The sequence below is a fragment of the Scatophagus argus genome, chromosome 6, assembly GCF_020382885.2.
Source record: "Scatophagus argus isolate fScaArg1 chromosome 6, fScaArg1.pri, whole genome shotgun sequence".
NCBI classification, from domain to species: domain Eukaryota; kingdom Metazoa; phylum Chordata; class Actinopteri; family Scatophagidae; genus Scatophagus; species Scatophagus argus.
Window position 1 is genome coordinate 15,421,549 of NC_058498.1, and position 22,913 is coordinate 15,444,461.

The window sequence follows — 22,913 nt, forward strand, 5'->3', positions numbered from 1 at the left end:
ATGGTTTTGTACAAGGTGCTGGCCCATGTATAGGAAGTTCAGCATGAAACACATCGGGTCACTCACCTGGTGATGATTATGTTCACAGAGGGAGATCAAAGACACCATAACCTTGCTATTGTTCTATCTTCTGGTTATCTGGGAATGTATTTCCCACAGGTATTTTTCAGGCAGCGGTTCAGATTCGACCTGGCTGTGGCTCAGGGCCACAGGAGGATCACCGCATCCCTCTGAAATGCAGTGAGCTGCAGGCAGGAGGAGGCCCAAGGACGGTGCAGTGCGGCCAGGGCACTTTGCACAAGCACAGTTAGAGGCTGTGATGCATTCAAGGTCCACACGCTTTGGATATGGGAAAGTATGAATAGGGACAAGCGACCCAAGCAACCAAAAAAAAGGAAATAAGAATAACCTGAATTGCATTAGTGAGCTCACCATGTCACTTAAGGAGACATGAACATAAAGGAACTCGATGATCCAGAAGTTATACGTTCACGACACATCATATTCTGTAAGACCATCAAATGTTTGTAGCTTTCTGACAGTCTGTGTTTTCCAACCAATCCAAGATGTTTTGTACAAATTGAAGTTTAGGAATAGAAGAATTCACTCAGCTCGCTACATGTTTATCACAAACATTCAAAATCAAAATTCAAAAAAGATACATGGATTTCCCTGGAAATGAATGGTATAAAAATAATGGCAATCTGAAAAGTAACAAGTAATTACACCTGTCAGATAAATTTAAAGAAGTAAGAAGTACAGTATTTGTCTCTGAGATGTAGTGGAGTGGAATTATAAAGGTGCATACAATGGAAATATATACACACCTTACAATGGAAAGTAAAGTACAAGTACATAAGTACAGTGCCGGAGTAAATATACTTGGTTAAATTTCACCTCTGGCTTTTAATAATAATTTATTTAAATTGTGTTTTTTTCCCCACAAACGCATTCACTCACTTAATAATTTTAAAAACTAGAGGCCTCATGTTTGCACATCACACTTGTGCAGGCTGAATATTGAACATGACTGGCTTCCAAACTGGTTGTGAAGCCACAAAACCCTCTCGTAAACAGCTACACGTCTCAAACCAAAGGTGAGCACTGACAAACTTTCCGCATTCAGCAGTTATCATATTTCTAGTGTCAAACTTTGCACATAACAGTACACCATTCAGTACAGCAAAGCTCAAACAATTTTTAGAAAAAAATAATATGCTCTTTTAATTGCAGCCGGAAGAAATCTGCTCTTACAATGATGAATTCTCATGTAGTTCTGCAATAATACCAAGAGGCGTTTCTGATTCTAATATTTTGAACATCTCACTGCACATACGCTTGGCAAAATGTTAGAAATATGAGCAGCAGCCCAAATGAACTGAGTTGATTTAACACGTCCGAACAATTTGGCTCAAAACTCAACAATACAACCTTGCTGAGGTGAGGATTTATTGCAGCAGTTTTTGTGTAATTAATAAACTGCAACTAACCATATTTAGTAAAATGTGAAAGCTTTACAGAGTCGTGGACTAAGTTGATGAATTAAATATGATGATATAACATCAAAGCCAAAGAATAAATCAAAACAAACACAGTAAATGTTCTTTCTTGGAGACAAACACGACAGTCATCATCGCGCTGAGAAACACCGTATGAATGGCGATGCTGTCCTCTAGTGGTCAAACTCAGTACTGGAGACTGAAACACAGAACACTTTCCTTGTTGAAATAATCTGCATGTACATTTTCATTAGTAGTAGTATTTTTTTTATTATTAATAAAGAGTAATATGAAACATAATGCAACTTCTGATTAATGTAAGATTGAAAATTGAGAAACAGCAGGTTGTGTGTTAGAATAACAAAATTTCTTGCTTCACGTCCAGTTGTCTTGATTGAATTCCTTCTTTTTAACATGAATGATTCCTGTTTAATTATTTAAATAATTCCTTCAACAGAATATCACCTCTTCTCAACACAAGGTGGATTCATAAGTCTATATATAGACAAGCTCTGTCAGTGGAGCTGAATTCTTTTGGGGTAATTTTATTCTTGAATCAAATGAAGAAGCTCCGTGAATAATCATTTACGGTACTGTATTTGATTCCTGTTCATTGTATGCCCACTGAACACGTTTCTCTTTCTAATGGGAGACATTTGCATAAAAGCAATAGCTTCAGCCACAGCCTTTTGTAAATCATTCAGCCCTCACTGTGATTATGAACCTTCAGCCTCCTTGTCATTATTGAATTCAGAAATCATTACTTTAATGATCGGCTTGAAATGAAATAAAGATTGGCTCCCAAATTACTGCTATTTTATGTATTTATCAATTATCAAAGACAAGTCTGGCTGACAGTAATTTTGGAAGGGTCATATGGTAATCAATGTAACAGCAGAGGGCAAGATGCTAGTGAGACAACACTATGTTGAAAATAGATTCAGAGTCTGTACTGAGAGTGTGAACATGGCACAACTGATGCCCTTTTTTTGCTCTGCCATTGCGCAAAGTGTCATGACTTACTGTTTTGCTAAAGAGAATTCACATTGCCAATGCACAGCCTCTGGATGCACCAGGAATATCTGATTCAGTGAAGAACTGCCAATACCTTGACTGTGTGTAGCCATTCACACTGTAAGTCTTAATATGGTAGCAGCTTCTGTGATTTTTTCTATTTGTTGTGTTGTGCTGGCCTTCTGGGATGATCCAGGACCACAAACCTTCAATGTGGTTATTATCACAGCAGTAGTTTGTGGGTGGTGGAGTACAGAAAGGATTCCCATACAGGGTTCAAAGTATAAGGGGCAGGCCAGGACCTTGTTCTGTCACTGTTTCTTTTCAGTCATTGTTGGACTGGTTTGCCAGTCGGTCACAGGGCCTACAAATAATTCATATTTATCAAATTTTTGAAAAATGTTTTCTGTCCATGAGGGAGGAGGAAGCCTGTATTTCAAGGCTGCAACACTGGGGTATATAGCACTTTAATAATTGTGTTACATTTTGTATGCTCTTATATTTTAATTAATATTCTTAATATTACTATTGTTCTCATTACATTGTGCACATTAGTCTCAAAAGTATGTCACCGTGCGTTTCACCGCATACATCGTTTTAGGTACGTGACAAGTTAAGCCTTGAATTCAGTCTTGTGTGTCCAAACATACTGAGGTGAGTCCAGAGAGAACACGGAACAGAATCCATGAGGGCAACAGCTGATAGAACAGAACACGATGAACAGCAGAATTCCATGAACATTTCAGCAGACACGCACTGCTCAGTAGTTTCTTCAGTAGCTCCTGAAATTCTTCGTTATCACCAAATTCAAACAGATATCGCAAAAATCCTGCATCTTCCTGTCGCTCTGTCTATTGCACTGGCCTTCTGTCGCAATGGCAAAGGTGAGATATCTCTTTTTATACTGTTGGTTCCAACTTTTATATTGTTAGTCAAATACTTCTTGACTGGCTAAGTTTGGTTTGAAAGTGTTTACCATTGTATGACCATTGTTTTAGAAACATTATGATGACAATGTGAAGCAGATACTACTGTTTGTTGTACTGAAAGGCCCCAAAATGTCACTTTTGAGCATCAAACTTTCACCATCAGTACGATTAAGAGGCATCAGTGATTGGTGTCAGTTACATTTGAGCTGGATTGCAGCCTCCCTCAGGATGTGAACGTTTGATTCTCAAAAAATAAACTCTGGGTGTCACTTCAAACTTTGCTGCACTGTATCCAAAGTCTCTGTAACAACACTAAGAGGATGATCTTACAAATAAACAGCACTTTCAACACTTTGCAGCTGCATTGTGTACGCAGTGAACCAGGGGATGATTCCCAGCCCGCTCTCTCTGAGAGGTCATCTAAACTTCACTTGGATGGGACTTGTGTTTACCCGTGTCCACCAGAGTCTGGACCCAGTGCTGAAGACTTTCAGTGGGAATCCTTCCTCTACGATGATCCCAGTAACCCCACAGGTCTGAGACTGATCCTGAAGAGGGTTTTTGGTCCTGCCTCGTGTCCCAGTCCACATCAGCAGGCCACCTGCTCTGTGTCATCACACGCTACGGACAGAGTCCGTCCAGGTCTTAGTGGCAGCCCTGTCAAGCAGACAGAAAACAAGACCAGCACACCTAACTTGGATCACTGGATCCATGAATTTGAGGATCCTGCTACCCTCTCAATCAGCAAGAAAACTGATTTTCTGTATGAATCCTTCCTCTATGAGGATCTCAGTGACCCCACAGGTCTGAGACTGATCCTGAAGAGGGTTTCTGGTCCCGCCTCGTGTCCCAGTCCACATCAGCAGCAGGTCACCTGCTCTGTGTCACCACACACTACGGAAAGAGCCAGTCCAGGGCTTAGTTGCAGCCCTGTCAAGCAGACAGAAAACAAGACCAGCACACCTAACTTGGATCACTGGATCCATGAATTTGAGGGTCCTGCTACCCTCTCACTCAGCAAGAAAACTGATTTTCTGTATGAATCCTTCCTCTATGAGGATCTCAGTGACCCCACAGATCTGAGACTGATCCTGAAGAGGGTTCCTGGTCCCGCCTCGTGTCCCAGTTCACATCAGCAGCAGGTCACCTGCTCTGTGTCACCACACACTACGGAAAGAGCCAGTCCAGGGCTTAGTTGCAGCCCTGTCAAGCAGACAGAAAACAAGACCAGCACACCTAACCTGGATCACTGGATCCATGCGTTTGTAAATCCTGATGAATTCCGAAATAAGAAGCAAACTGAGATGAAGGATATTACACCATGTGACGCAGCTTCTTGCAGCTACAAGAGAAAAGCTAGTGAGATGGACGATATGGACGAAGAGCTCCAAAATCCATCCAAACGCTTCTCCGGTGACTCCTGCTCTTCTTGCAGCACAGACAATAAGCTGGACAGTTTCAAAAGAAGCTACAAGAGAAGAGTGAGTGAGGTGGAAGACCCAGTGTTTGGAAATCTGTGCAAACACTCATCCAATGATTCCTGCTCTTCATGCTACGCAGACACAGAGCTAGAGAGAAATGATGAACTTCATCAGCAACAGTCAGCGCTTGATTGACTCTGCTTCACGCAGAATGTCATTCACTGCTAACAGAGAAATCCTGAACTCATTCAATGAAAAGATGTTGTGTTCTGTTGTTGCTACTTGAGTGTTGTACAAAAGAAACCATAAAGATATTCCTCAGTGTTACAATCACAGTTTTAATACCATGTCTCATTTATGTTTGTCTTTCAAAGGATCAAAAAAATGCAAGTAGGAGAACTGTGGAGACTTAAATAAAGTCTTATCAGTATAAAAATAAGATAACCCGTAACTCAAGCGTTAAATTTGACTGTACCATCCTTCAGAGCAACATGACCTCATTACTAGTTTAGCAAAAATGAGTTCAGGTTGCCCAGACATGTCATCCTCTTTACAGAAACACTACCGGTCGTGTTTCTGACTCACTGGATGACTACAGACACTGCCTGCTTGTATCCATTCAAAAAGGTTGGTCCACACACACAATAGACCGCAATAAGAGCAGGCAGTGGCTGTTCTGTTGTCTTTTCCGGTGGTTGAGTCGGGTGTGCGGGGATCACACTGTGTGTCTTGCTGTGTTTGTGGACAGCAGATGTATAATGGTGAGTAAACAGGGCTCTCGCCTTTGCCAGCAGCTGTTGGGTCAGATGGCAAGCGATGGGCAACATGTCGGGAAGGAGCTGTTTGCACTGCTGCTGCTGGCTTTTTTCAGATAACAAGTGAATTATCTTTCCAACCTGTGTGCATTTCTTCTTTAGCTTGACGTGCACACGCTATCGTGCCTTTTAAGGTTTTATTTCTGTTTTTGTTCAGTTATTGTTCATTTTTAAGTCTTCACCAAAGTCACAGCTCAGTAGGATAAAATTGCAGCTTTATTTAAAGTACACGTGTGGTAACATAACAATAATGGCACTACAACAAAGCCATAGCGTTCATGAATTTGTTCCTGAATATCCAACTTGACACAGATCTTGACTCGCTCACAACAGCTGATCCAAACATTAAAAAACAAAAAAAAAAAAAGTAAATTCTGATAAAATGTCTATAAAACAGCTTTCACGACTCAGAGAAGCTTGGCTGAACACACTCATAATGACAAGAGATAATCACAGTCAATCCAAGGGACACGAACATCTGCCTTAACTGTGTGTTTTATACAAAAAGTAAACAAACTTGGTTTACGGTAGTGGCTCTTAAACTCATAGTAACGATAGGAGAAGCAACTGATAAAAAAGGTTACAAGGTTGATATACAGGTCAGAGAGATGGCATCAGCAAACTCTTGCTTGTTTATTTTACGTACATAAATTAAATTCATTCAGCTTTTGTTCACTCCCTTGGTTCCTATTTCTATTCTGGCAAAGTAATGTACATCCACAGACTGAGCAATAAACACTCAGCAACATAACACACCAAATCAGCACAACACATTTCCATTTGGCAAACAGCAAAACAAACGCTAAAACAGCCAGGCTGGAGAACAAAGTCCATGCTATGTAGAGGAAATGCTCTGACCAGTCTCCTTGAAGTCAGAGGTCAAGGTGGGGTCACCTCTGGTGACACTCATATCAGACATCTCTGATATGTGCAGCTCACCTGCTCCATCCTGACATCCTGTAGTTGGAGCGGAGGCTCCCTGGCTGGAGCTGGACTTGTGAGAGGTGGTGGGGGAGTTGGTGGGACTGAGCTGGACAGCCGTAGTGTCCTGCAACGTGTGCTCGCTCGCCTCCATCTCACACACAGCCGTCCCCATATGCATCAGCCCCCACTTCTCACCTCCTTTAGCCTTGCGGGCCATGTGGGCCACGGGTCTCCTGCTGACCACACAGCAGGCTGTGAAGAAGGCCAAGGCTATCAGTAAGAGAAGAGGCCCGATGATGATGGGAGGGTTGCCAGTAGGGATGAAGGTGCCAAAGGCGAAAGCTCCCACTAGGGTGATGTTGATACCAGCCAGCATGATGCACAGACCGCAGGCACAGCACAGGGCTGGGGAGGGCAGGCTCTGGTGCCGCAGAGCCTGCTGTGTGGGGACCTTCTCAGGAGCAGACGGCGTGGAATTTTTCTCAGGCAGCACCATGTCTCATGGAGAGCTCTGTGAGGCCCAGAGAAGCCGACGGTCAGATGACGGTGAACTCGTCACTTCAGAGAGAGAGAGATGAAGATGTTTATGGTTTTAGAAGCTACTTTCTGTGACATTTGATTTTTTCAAACACATTATTCAAAAATGGTTCCTAAAATGGTATAAATGCAGTTATTAATTGCCTCCATAAACTAACCCCCTGAGAAAGGTTTGCACATGTAAACAGCAATCTAATGTAGATGGCTGCACCATTAAAAGTAGCAGCTATTCCCAGTGATAACACCGTCATTAGAAAACAAAACATAAACACACACATGAAAAAAAAAACACATTATCCTTTCTGCCAGACTTTTTCACAGAGGAAGCAAAAGTGGGAAGACTTGCACAGCAGCGTCATTATGTTGTATCCTCAGTGTCACTCACCTCGGATCAGACACAGCATCCGGTTTGGTGTCCATCATGTAGTGCAGGAGCAGCAGAGCTGGAGGTGAGCTCTCCTCTCTCTCCGGCTGGTGAGCCGCACAGTGAACTGCCGCTCACACATCACACGTCTAATGAAGATGGACCACTGGGGGCGCCAGAGCGCTCTGATACGAACGCTCCAATCAAATCAGGGGCAGTGAAGTGACAAACTAACATGTGATACACTGAGGAATCAGCAGACCCAGACACAGGAGACACAGGTTGGAGTTAATGTTACAACAGTTTCTTGTTTTGTTTTTTTTTATTTAAGCCAATAATAAATTATGATAAAAATTCAAGGGTCCATTTACAAAAGCTGAAATTTTCCTAAATTTTGTGGGGGGTTTTTGTGAATTTGAAGGAACATCTTGATTTTAGTATTGGCTTTTATGCATTTAGGCCTTTTAGGATGTAAAACAGATTCAGTCTGTCAGTTAATGCTGGACAGACTTTAACTTTTAAAAGAAGTCTTAGTGAGGACACAGCCTCAATCAGACAGACACCTTCTCATCTGTCTCGACAGGTTCATCACACCCTCCTCCTCTGCCTTCACACTGTACTAAAGGTCCATCACTGAACAAAGCCACATTTACACCTATGGAAGAGAAACCTATTTGCTTGGGCAGGAATAGATTGTTTAAGTTATGGAACCAAGGTTAGACAGGAGAGAAAGTATTAATATTTTTTTTTTATTGAGAGCACAGCATATCAATGGAAATATGCTCTACACTGAGAGCATTAAGCACAGGATCCCAAATGAGCTTTGACAAAATTTCAATAGGACTCCATAATTGCACACCAATTACTGTATCTCATTTGATGCAATTACAAGCTGATGGGGTAAACAAACAAGTCCTTTTATGATTCACCATGTGGTGAGAGAGGCTATAACATAGCAAGTGGATGTTTTCTTCCTGTCAGCCTCTGAAGGGCCTTAGTTGCTAAAGGGACAGGGTGACATCAGTGGATAAGCTCCAACATGAAAGGTGAAATAGAAGTGATAGACCACCATCGGTGACAAATACAAAAACCTAACAACCATACCTGTACAAAAATAAATCCTTTCAACCACAGTAAGGAATCCTTCACCATACTACAAAGTGTAACAGCAGCTGTTCACAAATCGCCTTTAAGTCTCATTAACTACATACAACAAAAACCAGACGTTTGGACTAAAATGACTCTAAGATAACAAAGAAATGACAATTTTAAAAACTAAGCAAGTCTTCACGGGATGGTGTTACATTTGTACAGTACAAACTGTCTGAACACAGGGTGCAAAAAAATAAGAGCCTGAGGTAATGTTGGATAAAAGGTTGTTAAAATCCCCTTAAAAGATAAATATTACTCTAGCTGTCATACTCACATTGTTGGGCCAAACTGGTCATTCATGATACAATAATCTTTGTTTCAGCTAAACTAAATAAGTGACTTCTTTTAAAGTACATCAGTGCTACAGGTAGCTTGTGCTGAAGTGAAATTATGAAAAATACAAAAAGGCCTTCACATCAACTTCCATTCACATTCCTGCACTTTCTCTATATTCTGCATGGCCTCCCCAAGAATAACTTTAATTAAAATGGAGAAAAGTCCATCTCCAGAGATGGGCAGCCTCTTTTAAGTGTATTCCATTTTTGTTTTTTTAAATTCACTTAAACCACATACATCCACACACATCAAGTCACATACACTGACAGGCTTAAAAAGACAAGCAATAAATAAAAGAATGCATCCCTTTCCTCTGGTGACTGAGAAGCTGAGAGAAAATAAGAAGCATTTAAATAAAATATAAACCGATTCAGAGATTCACAGCTGGACAACAAGAAAAATAATAAAGCAAAATTAGATAATATTGCATTAGGACAGAAACAGCTGCAAAACTGTGCTGAATGTAATGCTGTGTTGATAATGATATGTACTGATCCAACATTTAATAAAAACTGCTGGCATTAAGAGTTGTTTCAGCTGGATTTGGATCATTGCTTGTTTTCTCACCAATGAATAGAAAATAAATACATCTGTGAACTGTAAAAATAAACCCAAAGCTTTTCCGAGATGAAGCAGTTCTTATTTAAAACAAGTTTTAAAAACAACTCCTGGACAAACCTCAGGAGGATCAACTTTGTTTTCAATTAGGAGGCGGTAGCCGAGGATTAACTGTCCCCTTGGTGCTCAAACTCTGTCTAGGTGATAATATTACTGGCCATGGGAAAGAGCTTTAACACCAACAGCAGTTAGTGTCTCCTGATACTGTGGCTGATCTTAAGAGGCTCCATGTGAAAACAAACACACACACAAGGAGCAGGCAGAGGCTAAAATCTGTCAGAAAACAATGAGGGTGGGGATTTGGTCCCTCAGGCTTTGAGGTTGTCTGATGTGGACAGGAAGTCCTGGGTGCGCAGCGCATTGGACTGTGCCCGTCTGCGGGCCAGTCTGGAGTTGGAAGGAGGAGAGAGCCTCATGGTGCAAACGATGGCTCCGACATCCTCCTGCTGCTCATCGTGCTGGGATAGCTGCCGGTTAAAGGCGATGGCTTCTGCTGCAAACTGGGTCAGGTCTTTGGTGCTGCTGTTCCTGGAAGAAAAGAGGCAAAACAAGCAGATTTGACAGAGAGTAAAAAGAGTCCATTCCTTTAATGTGACATTTCTTCCTCTACAAAGCATTGTAGGAGCCAAATGCAATGTTATGGGGAAGCAGGGTGAATCTGTATTTGTTGTGGGTACCATAGGGGGCGCAGTGGTAATTCAGGCCATAAAAGGGTATAAATGTAATGGGAAACTGGGGGCCGTCAGGTGTTGTGTGACCCCGGAATGGCAAACAGTTTTTGACCACTAAGACACAGGTGCTGAATGTTGGGAGCATGAATGGACACACATTTTTGTTACATGCAGAATAAACCTCGTATGATGGAACAATCAATGGAGACGTGTGGACTCACTCCTAAACTAGTAAGGAAATTTGGACAACTTAGCGCGTCAGATAAGTTGTTCCGGGGTCAAACCCCTCAGTAGCTTGTAATAGACTAAGCTCCTATAACATTAGTCAAACACCGTTTGCCTTTCAAACACGTTAGGCTTGAGTTTCTAAGCTGTCTGCCATACCTCTGTAGAACATGAGGAGTTGGAAGACCTCTCTCTGGAGCGTTCTGTCAAAAAAAGAAAATGAAAAACAGACCTAAAATCACAGCTTTTGAGGTTTTGTATGTTCTATATCAGAAAATATTAGAATACCAAACAGAAAAAGCTATTCTGGTGTACAAATGTAAATGTAAAAATGTAACACCCACCCCCTGCACCCAAGCGTGCTTGAGGACCTGGGCAGCACTGAGGCGAAGAGTTGCATCACGAACCAAGAGCTTGGATATGAGATCCATGGCCCCCTCGGAGATGTGAGCCCAGTCCTTCTCTGGAAATTCATACTTGCCCTGCTGGATGCTCTCAAACAGGTGACTCTGAGGAGAGAATGTTACACAATATCCTGTAAGAGGGAAGCACACTGACAACATTCCCCAAGGTGAAATTCAGACCAGCATTAAAGTGCCTGTATGCGAGTGTTTTTCCAATATGAAGCCAGACAGAGGAAGACAAACTCATGCCCAGAACTACAGCTGCAATCAAAACCAAATCAAGCTATTCAGCCTCACACCTGACGGACAGGTGGTATAGAAAATAGATGGATGTTTTGTATATGTACATTGTTTGCATCACATATCTGGCATGCAGGCCCCACTTTGGACAGCTCCGGTGTAAATAATACATTTAAAATAAAAATGACAAAACTAGGATGCAAATGTACTATGATTACTGCTGAGAAACACAGCCTGACTATGGACCACATGGTCAGATGACATGTCATTCGAACAATTTGTTCAAATAATTTTTTTAGAAATTTAATTAAATGATTCTAAAAAGAATAGTTAAATAACAGTCAATGTCCATCAACTGGCTGACTAATTGTTTAAGCCATTTAAAATTTCCCTTGTCTACCAATAAACCAGGAACGGCATCAAACTTAACTGGTGAAGTAAAAATGAGGTATATAAAAACACTTCTGTTTTACACTTCTATAAGACTTCAGGACAATATGATCCATTTTTCTGACAATGATATGACCCACCTGCTGTAGCAATTTAGACAGATATGGGTTATCAAGGTGATACTAGAAACAGTAACAATGAAAGAAAGAAACAAGACCAACTTTTCTATGTCACATATTCCACAGCCAAATCAGCAACACTATGACTGTGACATGGTGAAATAACACTGCTTCAGTGTGGTCAAAGGGACTGACTGGTCAAGCATACCTGGCAGGTTCTGCAGGTTTCTCCCCGGTCCCAGCCACAGTCTGTGCCACAGTGACCAGTGAACGGAGGGCTGCCACTCAGCAGGATGTAGAGGATGACCCCGAGACTCCAAAGGTCACAGCGCTTGTCGTAGAAGGAGGCCTCATCAGTGAACACCTCCACTACCTCTGGAGCCATGTACTCTGCTGAGCCACACTAAGAGATGGCAAAAAAAACAAGAATCAAGCAAGTGTTATCCACCAGACTGATTTTTTGTTCTTATGAATTCAGCTTGACTGTTACCGGTGTGGTGAGCTCTGGGGTCGTTATGGGCGTACAGGCACTGCTGAGCTTCACTCCACTACCTAAGTCAAAATCGCAGATCTTAACTGGGGACACCTGAGTATACAGAAGGAAGAAGAAATATTATATTATATGGTTACACTCTAGGAACAACTAACATCCTTCTCTAAGCCACCTTTCCATTAAAAGCCACTTACCTGATCAGTGTATTCACAAAGGATGTTCTCCAGCTTAAGGTCTCTATGGGCAATGCCTGCAGAAAAGCACACTGTCACCATGATGACCAAAATAAAAAAAAAAAAATCTATTAGTCTTTTGGATTTGTTAGCCGTTTGGATGCCAACCTACCTTTTGTGTGTAGGAAGTCAAGAGCTTGGGCAATATCTCTGACCACCTTACTGGCCTCCAGTTCATCAAAGTGCTTTCGGTTCTGGATGTGTGTAAGAATGGAGCCTGAAGGAAGAGAACGGACTCATATGTAGTAATCAGTGTGTGACTATAATGAGTCATCTGAAAAAGCTGAGTGTATGCGTTTGTAATTGTTTGTAATTCATTTGTTCTTACCTCCACGGAGCTTTTCAAATACCAAATAAAAGCAGGAACTGTCTTCGAAGAACTGGATCAATTCCAAAATGTTCCTGCGTCAACATAATACCCAGTGATTAGAATCAGTCTGTGTTGGTTTTTAATTTAGTTAAAGCATTTCTCATATCAAATGCACACACCTGTTTCCTTGACACTGGTATAGAGTCTCCACTTCTCTAAAGACTCTGCTGCGGCTGTGTCCTGCACTCTTTTCTATGATCTTTGTAAAACAAAAACAGAATACAATTAGCTGTCTAAATAATAATAAAAAAAATGTAAAGAAGTAAATAAAGATGCAAACAAATATATCTGAAACAATTCCCACAACTTTCAGAGTCAAGATTCTCCATTGGGTACAATAAAGATGGTGCTAATTTGGCAAAGTAGTCCACATTTAACATCAATTTTGCAAACGATAAATTATGTAGAAACCTTTTAAAAACTCTTCCAGATGTTGCTAATCTTACAACAAATCTTTACCCACCTTGACAGCAAACTCCTGTCCATTCTGCAGGCTTATGCATCCTTGAACCTTAGCATAAGCCCCCTGACCAAGCACCTCATCTGTCAGTTTGTACAGATCTGAAGAAAAAGTTACATATGAGATTGCAGCATGGTGTTTGTGTTAGCTTTTATCTCTCAAATGAAAAATAACATTTATATAGTAGAATCTGTCTCATAACAATATCAGTTTCATTACCATCAAAAGAGCCTGTGGAACTGTCTGTTGCTCTTGTCCTTTTCTTCTTCTTTCTTTTACCTGCATCTGGGATATTCACTGGCTGACTTTTCTCAATTTCTGTGACAAAAAGAGAACAATACATATGCAAGCAAATTAGTTAAAACAGTTAAGACTTTGCCGGTGTGTTACCGTGTGCACCACAGCCTTCAGTAGTTCCAGAGATGCTGTACCTGTTGGGCCTTGGGAAAGGTGCTGCCTGTCCTCTGATGTAACACCATTCTCCCCAATTCCCCTGCAGCTCTGCCCCACTTGGCCCACAGCCAGGGAGTTACCCTGTAACAGAGAGAAGGAGGCCACATGAAGGGGGAGAGAGGGAGGGAAAGTGCGCGAGTAGCAGCCAGAGAGATCAGGTGATGGTACAGCAGAGAAAGGACGAGAAGAAATACGCGATTCTCTCACTTTGTTCTCAGTAGCAAACATTCATACAAACAAACACTTTCCCTTACATTCACTTATTTAACAGTCTCCAATAGGCTAACTCATATAGTTGATAAAATTTTCTTTTGCAAATAAACTCCACACTTTAATACTGTGGTGCAACAACTAATACCCCTGTGACAAGCTGCCAAAACAGTGGCCTGATAAGAATACAGGAAACACCTGAGCTCATCCAGGATATTATCAGACACATTTGAACAACAGTCATAGTGCATGACTCATGGAGAGTAATGAAACTTTTAGATTTCTGTGCAGATAACCTTGACAGTATGAACGACTTTCTGGCAGTATGGCCATATCTTACACAAGATTTTCAGGAAGTTAAAGGTTTGGAAACTACCAGCATTATTGATCATTCAGATCCTACCTGAAGAGAGTGCTGGAAGGCTTGCAACTCAGTCATCATGTTGTGCCTCACCATATCTGTGTATGACAAACATTGGGTTTGTCTGGAACAACCTGTATCAGCAGAGGTATAAATGTACACCGTAACAAGTCACTACAAAGTGGTGGCAAGTCAAAAAGTTCGATCAAAAAGAAAAAAAGAGACCCTTTAATCACATCAAATGAGTGAGTGACAGGATAGCCGCAGAAGGTCCAGAAAGTCCAACCTGTTATGTTAAGCTAGCTAAGCTAAGCTAACTTAGCTATCTGATGGTAAGCTATATTACCATCAGATAGCTAAAGCTAACATACATAATAACAGACTGCACTGTTATGGTAACATAGTTTCAAGTTCCTGCCAAGTGTATGCTAACGGTAAGTGAATGAATCAGACTGCCGTTATAGATGCTAACCTTAGCATCTAGCTATAACATCTAGTATTACACCATCTATAAAGGATAAAAGATATTTAGCATATTGTTCATCTTGCCATGAAACTCGGTATTTGGCAAGTATGTACCAACAGCCATACTACGGTTAAAGATAGTCACGTAGGTACTTAAAATTAGCACTGCTGCTACACAAATTCTTGCACCATTACGAAGAGGGAACAATGTACAAATAATAAATAGTCTATGATAAACAGTCTATGATTAGAAAAGCGAGAGTTTATAGACTTCTGACTGCAATGCAGAACTGTAGTCAGTTCCAGCTAGCTAGCAGGAACCCTTGCCTAGCCTGCCCTTCCGATTAACGTCCATTCGATGGTTTGTATTCGGAGACCAGTCAGGTCTTGTTAAAACAAAAATATAAATGCAATAAACCCATCTAACCTGGACCCAGTGTCCACACCAGCCGAATCCCCTCGGTCAAAGCCTCTGACAGCTGATGTAAGCATCCATCGCTAGCTGAAATCCATCAGTCCGACAGCCAGTGACGCACAGGGCGGGAAAACAGATAAACAGTTGTTTTCCCCGCCCCTTTCTGCATACCTCCTTCTTCCATTGGTTGAGATAACGGAAACCACTGACACGTCACTTGGCTTGACTGACTTCCACTCCCCAATCCACGTAGTGGGGATTTTTTCGTGCATGACGATGGTCTGTATTTACACTTGCATTTTAAGGGTTTGGCAGGTCAGCACTGGCGAGAGGAAATACAGCTCACGCCACATATTTACAGTCTTTCATTATTATTAGTCTGCAGTTCATCCCTGTTCACCTGTGGCCTATTTGGTGAAATCTCTCTGTATTAGTTTTGGCCTGTAATTTAACTAGCCTGCTATACTACAACTGTATGAAAAAATATTGAAAGAACAAAAAGTATTCATCTTATATACATCTTGTGAATATGCTCTCTTGTCAGTTCTGTGATACAGTGTTGATTTTAATGATGAAAACAAAATCACGAAGCAACATTAGACATATTTTTGTACTAGCTATGGTGCGGGAACTACATAAAAAAACACACATTTGCAAAAGCAGTGATTTTTTTTAGGTTGCAATTTTATGTTCAAACTATAAAAACAATGGCACCAAATAATAAACAAACTTTCATTCAACAAAATAAGAGACTGTGTAGACCGCAAAAAGGTCAAACTAAAACATACATGCACAGGCAGAAAGAAAAAGCATGAGTATAGGAAATGTAGCTAGGATTATAAACCAGCACAAAATCCTAAATCAATGGCATCAAGCATCATAATTGTTGTAAGTAAAAACCTCTATGAAGGCACTGTACCACCACCTGACAAAGAGAGGTGAGTAAACCTCCAAGTTATCCTTAGAAAACCACTCATACAACTTAGATAAAATTGTTCTTTGTTTTGAGTGTTTTGAAGCCAATGATTTCTCACGGGGCTCAGATAAAGTCAAAATGTAAACTCCTTCGTCCATGTGGTTTTGTTTAATTGCATATCTTCTCTGTCATCTCTTTCTGTAGGAAAAGAAAACAAAGGACATAGTTAAAACATCAACTTTGTATTGTATGAGGAGATGCATGGTTGTTATTAAGTCTAATCTTTCAACTTGAAGAACATTTATTCCTTTGTTCCTATGAGACAAACAACAAAAAGAACTGCCTTGTATAATAAAATTGGGAGAATAAAACAGGGTCCACTCAGAAGACTTATCTTTTCTGTGGTGTGTTGACATAAATGTCTCATCCCTTTTTTCATTACACAACCTGGATTTCATAATGATGATAACTTAAGTCTTTTGTTGGCATTTGGATTACCAGTCTCCATCCCCTCATATATGATGGTGGTCCCTTTTTTGGGGAAAAAAAGCAGCAACTATACAAACTGCAAACTGCACAAAGTCAGTAACTGCTCTTATGAGGGCTGTTGCTTCAAACCAAAGCATTTTCTAAAAAGTTGACAAGTTTCTTTCATGACGGAGAATTGGGGACATAAGTGAAAGAGGTTCTATTCTTGGTGTCAAATGGATAATTATTATGGGAGTACACGAGACACATGTCCATGGTAAAGCGGAGTGATCATGTGTGTCAAGGGTTGAGAATTGCTGTCAGTGCGCACTGGGCAGGAAAACGCACTAGCACGCAACCTCAGGGAACATGCAGCACAACAAGTTCCTACATTGCAGCATGCCGGATATTTTCTGCTAGACTGAGAGTTATGACAGCAATACTGACAACCTTCCCAATACAAAACATCCATCTGCTCCCTCACTCATCTGAGGTCACGCTATTGTCTCACCAGGGGCTCCAGTTCAGAGTGATCAATGAGGTTGAACTCGGTGATGAAGTAGTAGTAGTGCTTATAGCAGGTATTGATGTGGGCCTCTGCACCCATGCTGCAGATGCTGTCAAAGTGATGAATGTAAACATGCACAAACACCCTGAAGAGCCGGCTCAGGATCTTCTTGCACACCTGCTGGAAGTTCTTGGGGAAAGGTACACCTAGTGTGAAAAAAGTGAACGGTGTTACAGAAATGAATGGACCTCGACCTGAGAAACTGTTTTGATTAGACCAAACAAAACAGAGACAGAATTTACTTTAACTGGAAGCATAATTTAGCACATGTTGTATTTTGTAAATAATGTGATTTCTCCTCAGCAGCTTTAATCTTTAAGTACTATAGCCTATATCTTCATGAAATCTGATTTGCATCTGATACTGTAATATATTTAATATACTGTTTCAGTGAGTAATTCTAGGCACAACATGAAATGAAGGAGAAAGGTTGGACCTGTAGCATAAGGGTCCATTGAATCTTGATTTAAATGTAACAACATGATTTTCAGTTGCATGAGGCCTCAGTCCAAAAATTGCCTCTCAGCTTTGTGTGAACTGACAAAAGGCTATCGTAAAACCACATTAGAGCTGTGGTTGTCAGGGTCTACAGTTCCTGTGGAGTGGCCCAGCCTATTTGACAAAAGAGAAATTATGATTTTAAAAAAAAAGGAAGAAATCCATATATTTGTGTTTATGAGGAAAATGGAAGACACAAGCAAGGTAACTTTTTTGTATGTTTGGCGCCACAATAACCAAAGATACTATCAGAGCAGTCCAACAGATTAATGGCTGAAATATCTTAAAGTGGCAGCAAAACATGCATAAATATGATTCTAGTGAAAAAATAAATTTAAAAAAAACATCTTCTATTATTACTTTATCCACCCATCCTTATTTAGTGCTGCTCAAGGCTGTGGGGGACGGAATTATTGCAGGCTCACAACTAATCAAAACCAGTTTAGAATTTTCATTTCACAGCTCTGGTTTCCTCCTCCTTATTAAGCACCAAAGGAGGAAACGAGAGTTCCTAGAAAAGACCAGAATGACCCAAAATCCACACAGAAAAGCCCCTGCCTGGTCAAAACAGCGAACCATTCAGCACTAACAGCTGAGCTCACTGCTCCATTATGCATTAATACCTTTAATAAAAGCTGATTGTCAAATCTAGTGCTGAGATAAAATAACACTACAGTCATCTATTCATTCTCCTCTAAATGTCATCCTTATTGTTTAATTAACCTCTGCTTGAACTTTATGATCCTATCCAAGATGTTAATGAAGGGGAACAGCACTGCACTCCAGACTGACACTTTAGCATTGATGAAGCACAACATCAGTACAGGAAGCAATCAATCATGTATTAGGTTCCACAGAAAGTGTTTGGCTCCTTCACTGATAGACTTCTCACACACCTACTCTGGTGGGAAAGATGTCTTCATTATTGATGAGCGACTCTATCCAGTCCATCAGCAAGTTCATGTACTTCAGAGCGGGCAGCTTGGTGGGTTTCTTATAGTCGTCACCATCCTGCCACCTGTACTCGTACCTCAGGCCCCCAGACATGATGGGACACGTGCGCTCGGTGCAGAACTCACTCATCGTGCCATAGATCAAGTTGATCCTGTTAAAAAAATCCACCACATGAACAGCAATCCAATCATTGATGTTCTCTCCCTCTGGCAGCTGAACCACTTTTCTCAGGTCCAAGCCGGACTTGAGCGAGGCCTGGGCCTTCTTGTAGAGTTCAAAGCGCTGAGTGCCCGGTTCAAACCGCTTCCTTGGTCTGAATGTTTTGTCTTTGCTGAACACTTGTCCAAGACACAACGCCATTTATTCAGTCGTTTCCCCTGAGATAAGGGGAGAATAAGCCTTCCAGAATAATAATTAGTTTTGAGTTGGATAAAGTGCAGCCTTCCTGAGAGATGGAACCGGGCAGGTTTGAGCACGGAAATCAGGTCACAGGGGGTCGGGGTCTGTCACGTAAAGATTGCAGGGAGCGCTCGTTCTCATATGGTGGGACGTTTCTGTGAAGCACAGCAACAAGACAAGTCAGAGGGTTACTCCTTTCCTGTCAATCCACTGCTTTAGGCCAGGATGACCAGAATTGCATATGACCAAAACATCAAAGGTATAACTACACAACTGGGGTTTTGCAAAAGAAGCAGGCAGGCATGACAGTAAAATTCAAACATCCAACATTTTCAAGAGCTAGATCAAAGCCAAACTACATATTGCACAGAAAACTGCATGTTTCCCCAAGTATGGACAAACCAGTGAGCTCATCCTAAATGTGCCATTGTGGTTCCACTGCTCTGTGTGACCTTATCACAAGACTTTGAACAGCAGCCATCGATAAAAATAGCAATGGTTTCAGCCAGTCGTGGTAAACTAGAGGCAAGCATAATTGAGAAAATGAACGGCATGCTGCACCTCATTACAGATTAAACAATTCTAGGGAGTATTGTGGATGAAAATGCCAACAGTACAGTGCTCACTTTTCTCAGCTCTATGACTCTCATTCATAACAATGGCGTATAACAATAAATGCTATGACAAAGTTTGGTGTAAGAACACTGAACATGGCAAATGATGAAAAACAAACTGTCAGTTCCCCTTTATGGAAATGAGTCACAGCCAATACATTACTGACAGATGACTTTTTTTCCCTGGTAAGTTATTAACCATCTGGCAGATAACACAGTGTTAAGGAGCATGAACTCACTGGATGGTTAGGATAATAAAATATAAATGTTAGCATTTGAATGTTAACTCAGTAATTACAGGGAGATAAGGAGGGCAGTTTATTAGAAATAAAGGGCATCTCATAGCTGAAAGGGTTACAGTTCATTGTATTAGCTGTGAAAAACTCAAATGACTTGTTTCCATTCAGCGAGTTGGAAGACTGTGGCATATGTTGCTTCCCCAGATTTGACAATGCAGTCATATTCAAGTGACCGTGGTTGCAACATGATACTATATCCGCATTTGTGTCCCATTTTGAACTCAACATTTCCTGACTCAAATTAGCAGACATTTCTGTTTCTGCATTATCATCCAAGCTCACATTGTAAAATAAGCGCTGGGTGTTTTGTTGTTTTGTTGAACAAATATCTCACAGACTCCAAATATGTCTATTCAGCTTATATGTTTTCTGGGTACTGTTCACCCTTATGAAGTTGAGGAAGCTGTGGTGATTTAACAGCATTCGATATTTGAGAAGGGTACTTTTTGTTTCCACTTGCTCTCACAGACTGAAAGATCCAAGTTCAAAACTCACCACTGGGGGACCATGAATATTTGGGTCATGAGATAGCTTTAAACAGATCCATAACAAAAAGGGTTTCTGTGCAAGGCTCATAGTTACCTTGTTTCATTTACTACTCAATTCAGGGAGACATGGTTTCAACCAAATATTAAACTGGGAAACTGAGGCCAGTAATCATTTGTACAAGAAGTAACAACATGTGGGAAAGAGTAACTTCAATTTTGATGACTTTTCTTCTCCCTGCGTGCCTCAACAGACTCAGACTGAAGCATGTCTGGTCACGCACGGTTGGCATACTTTCCTGGCTGTTGTGGTATTTGCCTCTGAATTTGCAGACCTACACAAGTCCTCTGAAGACTTGACACATGAATGAGACAGAAAAAAAGAAAGCACTGCAAGTCGCAGTCACCAGAACAAAGGAAGAACTGAGGGGGGCATGAAAAAGGAGGGAGAAACTGAATGGAAAAATAAAAAACTGTCTGTGCTGTACCTGACTGAAATCCTGCAGCGAAGAGTCTGCAATGTGGTGGGAGGTTCAGGGAGGATTCAGGCACCAGACACCTTGATATTAAAGTCCCTGTGGAGGACAGATCCAGTTGATATGCCCCCTTCTAGCTCCTCTGGATCCTGTCCTTGAGTGCCGGCCACTAACAGACCGAGAGGCTCCAACTTCACTCAGCACCACAGACAACACAGTAAAGACAGAAAAAAGTTGTTTGGCTTCTCTTCCTGCGGATGATGTCACATCCTGACTTTGTCTACTGGTCCCTGCCGTCTATGTGTGTGCCTGTGTGTGTGTGTGTGTGTATGGAGGAACTATAAAGTGAAAGAGTAGAAGGGCTGGAAGAGGCTTTTCCAAACCCCCACTCAGCCCTCCCTCTTTTCCATTTTCTCCTTTCTTCTCATCCTGCAGGCAGAGCAGCCAGCCCACTTGTCCCACCAGAGCCCAGCCCTCTGGTAAAGGTCCTGAGAAAACAACCCCTTCTCTTAAGCCACATACACAGCAGAAGGAGCAAAATGATCCCACAAACATTTCTGTTTGGCAGCCCATGCCACTATCTTTTTTTTTGGTGAAGTCTCAATAACATATCATTTAAATTCTTGTCCTTTTTAAGATATTGTTGAACTCAGAGCCTACCCTTGAAAATACTGCTCTCCAAAAATGCTCTTCAAAACACTGACAAAAAAAAGAAAAAAAAAATCTCCCCTCAAATCATGAACAAACAAGGCATGCCGGACTGAAACAGTCTATTCCCCTTTGCCCCTGGGGGATGACTGTTCTTATGATAGCTGCCCTGACTGTCCCCTTTGTGTCGACGGTGAATGGGTGTCACTAAAACGGTGAAGGTGTGAGTTTCTCTGCTGTATATTTGCACCCGACCTGAAAACAAAGCTGCATCTTTGTGTTGTAATTCCTTAAAGTATGGTAGTGATAAAACAGTAGGACATGGGAACAGATAAAGTCTCATCTATAGAATTATACAAAATAAAAGCAGGATTGGATTTTTAGGGCTTTTATGGGTCAATGATTAGGATATATATATATATATATATATATATATATTCTTATTTAATATCCTACTTATTTAGTAGTGTTCAATTAAACTTAAAGGGCACATGAACAAAAGTAAGTAGTCCTTGTATTAATCCATTACATCCACTTGGGGTCACCATGGCTACGACTATGAGTGCTGTTTTATGATATTATGTTGGTTTTGTCGTTTTGATTTAAACGCTGGTTATAAATTGTTCAGTGCTTATCAAGTTGGCATAAATATGGTACAAAATAGTATATAATTTGTGCAGTGCATAAAGGAAGTAGTCTGAAGGTAAGTGGAAAACCACTGAGTGTTCTACTGCTTTAGTTTATCATCTGTATCTATATTATTTTATGTCCAAACAATTATGTAATTTAGCGGTAATTTAGATGAAGATAAAGGTTAAATTGAATGTGGTATCAGACTCATACAAAATGCTACTGAGATTTCTTAAAAATTCCCAGCAGTCACAGCATACACAGGAAACAATGGAGGAAGCACATGCGTAACAGATTAGACCTGTCACTGCCCTATGCTCTAGTTTTGCTCTGTGCCAATGTCATCACCCAGAAATGTGACACAGGCAGAAACACAGCCACTCAGGCATTTTTTCAACTCTGATCTTCACTCAGCATAGTACTCTGTCATTACTCACTTAAACCACGCTGCCTGTCGCTTCAAGCATTTAAGCCAGCAGCACAGTTTCTACACAAAGAGTCCAACCAGACAATGAAACTCCTGTACCTGTTGTTTCACAGGAAGTGGTATACCTATACATCTGTACACAGTGTAAGTGAAATTAGGCCTTTTAATATTTATATTTATTTTAGGTATATATTTTACCCATATAAGATGATCAGATCCATTTTAAGTACTTAATTGTGAATTCAACCTTTGTCTAGGTTAACACAAAGAGACATTTTTTGTCAGTTTCTGTGTTGAAATCTGTCTCTGTACTTAAACCAAAAGTCACAGATTATTGATTGCCCTTTCTGGTTTAAAAGTTCTCAGACCTCGGGCACTGTAGGAGAGAGCAGCGGGTGGACAGTTTAGGTTAC

The 22,913-nt window shown here is 41.0% G+C and overlaps 4 protein-coding genes across 5 annotated transcripts; 1 reads left to right on the plus strand and 3 right to left on the minus strand.

The window, feature by feature from the left end:
* The first annotated feature begins 3,259 nt into the window (after positions 1–3,259).
* On the plus strand, positions 3,260–5,097 carry LOC124060883. The gene is made up of 2 exons (XM_046392252.1): positions 3,260–3,397; positions 3,802–5,097. Exons 1-2 carry the CDS (start codon positions 3,389–3,391, stop codon positions 5,056–5,058), a joined length of 1,266 nt encoding a protein of 421 aa, XP_046248208.1. The 5' UTR covers positions 3,260–3,388; the 3' UTR covers positions 5,059–5,097.
* An 814-nt stretch (positions 5,098–5,911) lies between these two features.
* LOC124061189 (transmembrane protein 275-like) lies at positions 5,912–8,093 on the minus strand. The gene is made up of 2 exons (XM_046392821.1): positions 7,525–8,093; positions 5,912–7,160 (listed from the first exon to the last, which is right to left on the minus strand). The coding sequence occupies exon 2, from the start codon at positions 7,096–7,098 to the stop codon at positions 6,514–6,516; it is 585 nt and encodes a 194-aa protein (XP_046248777.1). The 5' UTR covers positions 7,099–7,160; positions 7,525–8,093; the 3' UTR covers positions 5,912–6,513.
* A 138-nt stretch (positions 8,094–8,231) lies between these two features.
* Positions 8,232–15,281, minus strand: mknk1 (MAPK interacting serine/threonine kinase 1). The gene is made up of 14 exons (XM_046392810.1): positions 15,131–15,281; positions 14,281–14,372; positions 13,646–13,748; positions 13,434–13,532; positions 13,218–13,315; positions 12,874–12,953; positions 12,713–12,786; positions 12,497–12,601; positions 12,346–12,401; positions 12,149–12,244; positions 11,867–12,061; positions 10,850–11,014; positions 10,665–10,708; positions 8,232–10,137 (listed from the first exon to the last, which is right to left on the minus strand). Exons 2-14 carry the CDS (start codon positions 14,332–14,334, stop codon positions 9,918–9,920), a joined length of 1,389 nt encoding a protein of 462 aa, XP_046248766.1. The 5' UTR covers positions 14,335–14,372; positions 15,131–15,281; the 3' UTR covers positions 8,232–9,917.
* Positions 15,282–16,134: 853 nt separating this feature from the next.
* mob3c (MOB kinase activator 3C) lies at positions 16,135–21,892 on the minus strand. Of its 2 annotated transcripts, XM_046392819.1 has the most exons (4): positions 20,808–21,816; positions 18,465–19,076; positions 17,014–17,216; positions 16,135–16,232 (listed from the first exon to the last, which is right to left on the minus strand). In XM_046392819.1, the coding sequence occupies exons 2-4, from the start codon at positions 18,880–18,882 to the stop codon at positions 16,203–16,205; spliced, it is 651 nt and encodes a 216-aa protein (XP_046248775.1). In that variant the 5' UTR covers positions 18,883–19,076; positions 20,808–21,816; the 3' UTR covers positions 16,135–16,202. The 2 variants fall into 2 exon arrangements, with proteins under 2 accessions (XP_046248775.1, XP_046248776.1); XM_046392820.1 differs by lacking the exon at positions 16,135–16,232 and having other exon boundaries at positions 17,024–17,216; positions 18,469–19,076; positions 20,808–21,892.
* Positions 21,893–22,913: the final 1,021 nt, after the last annotated feature.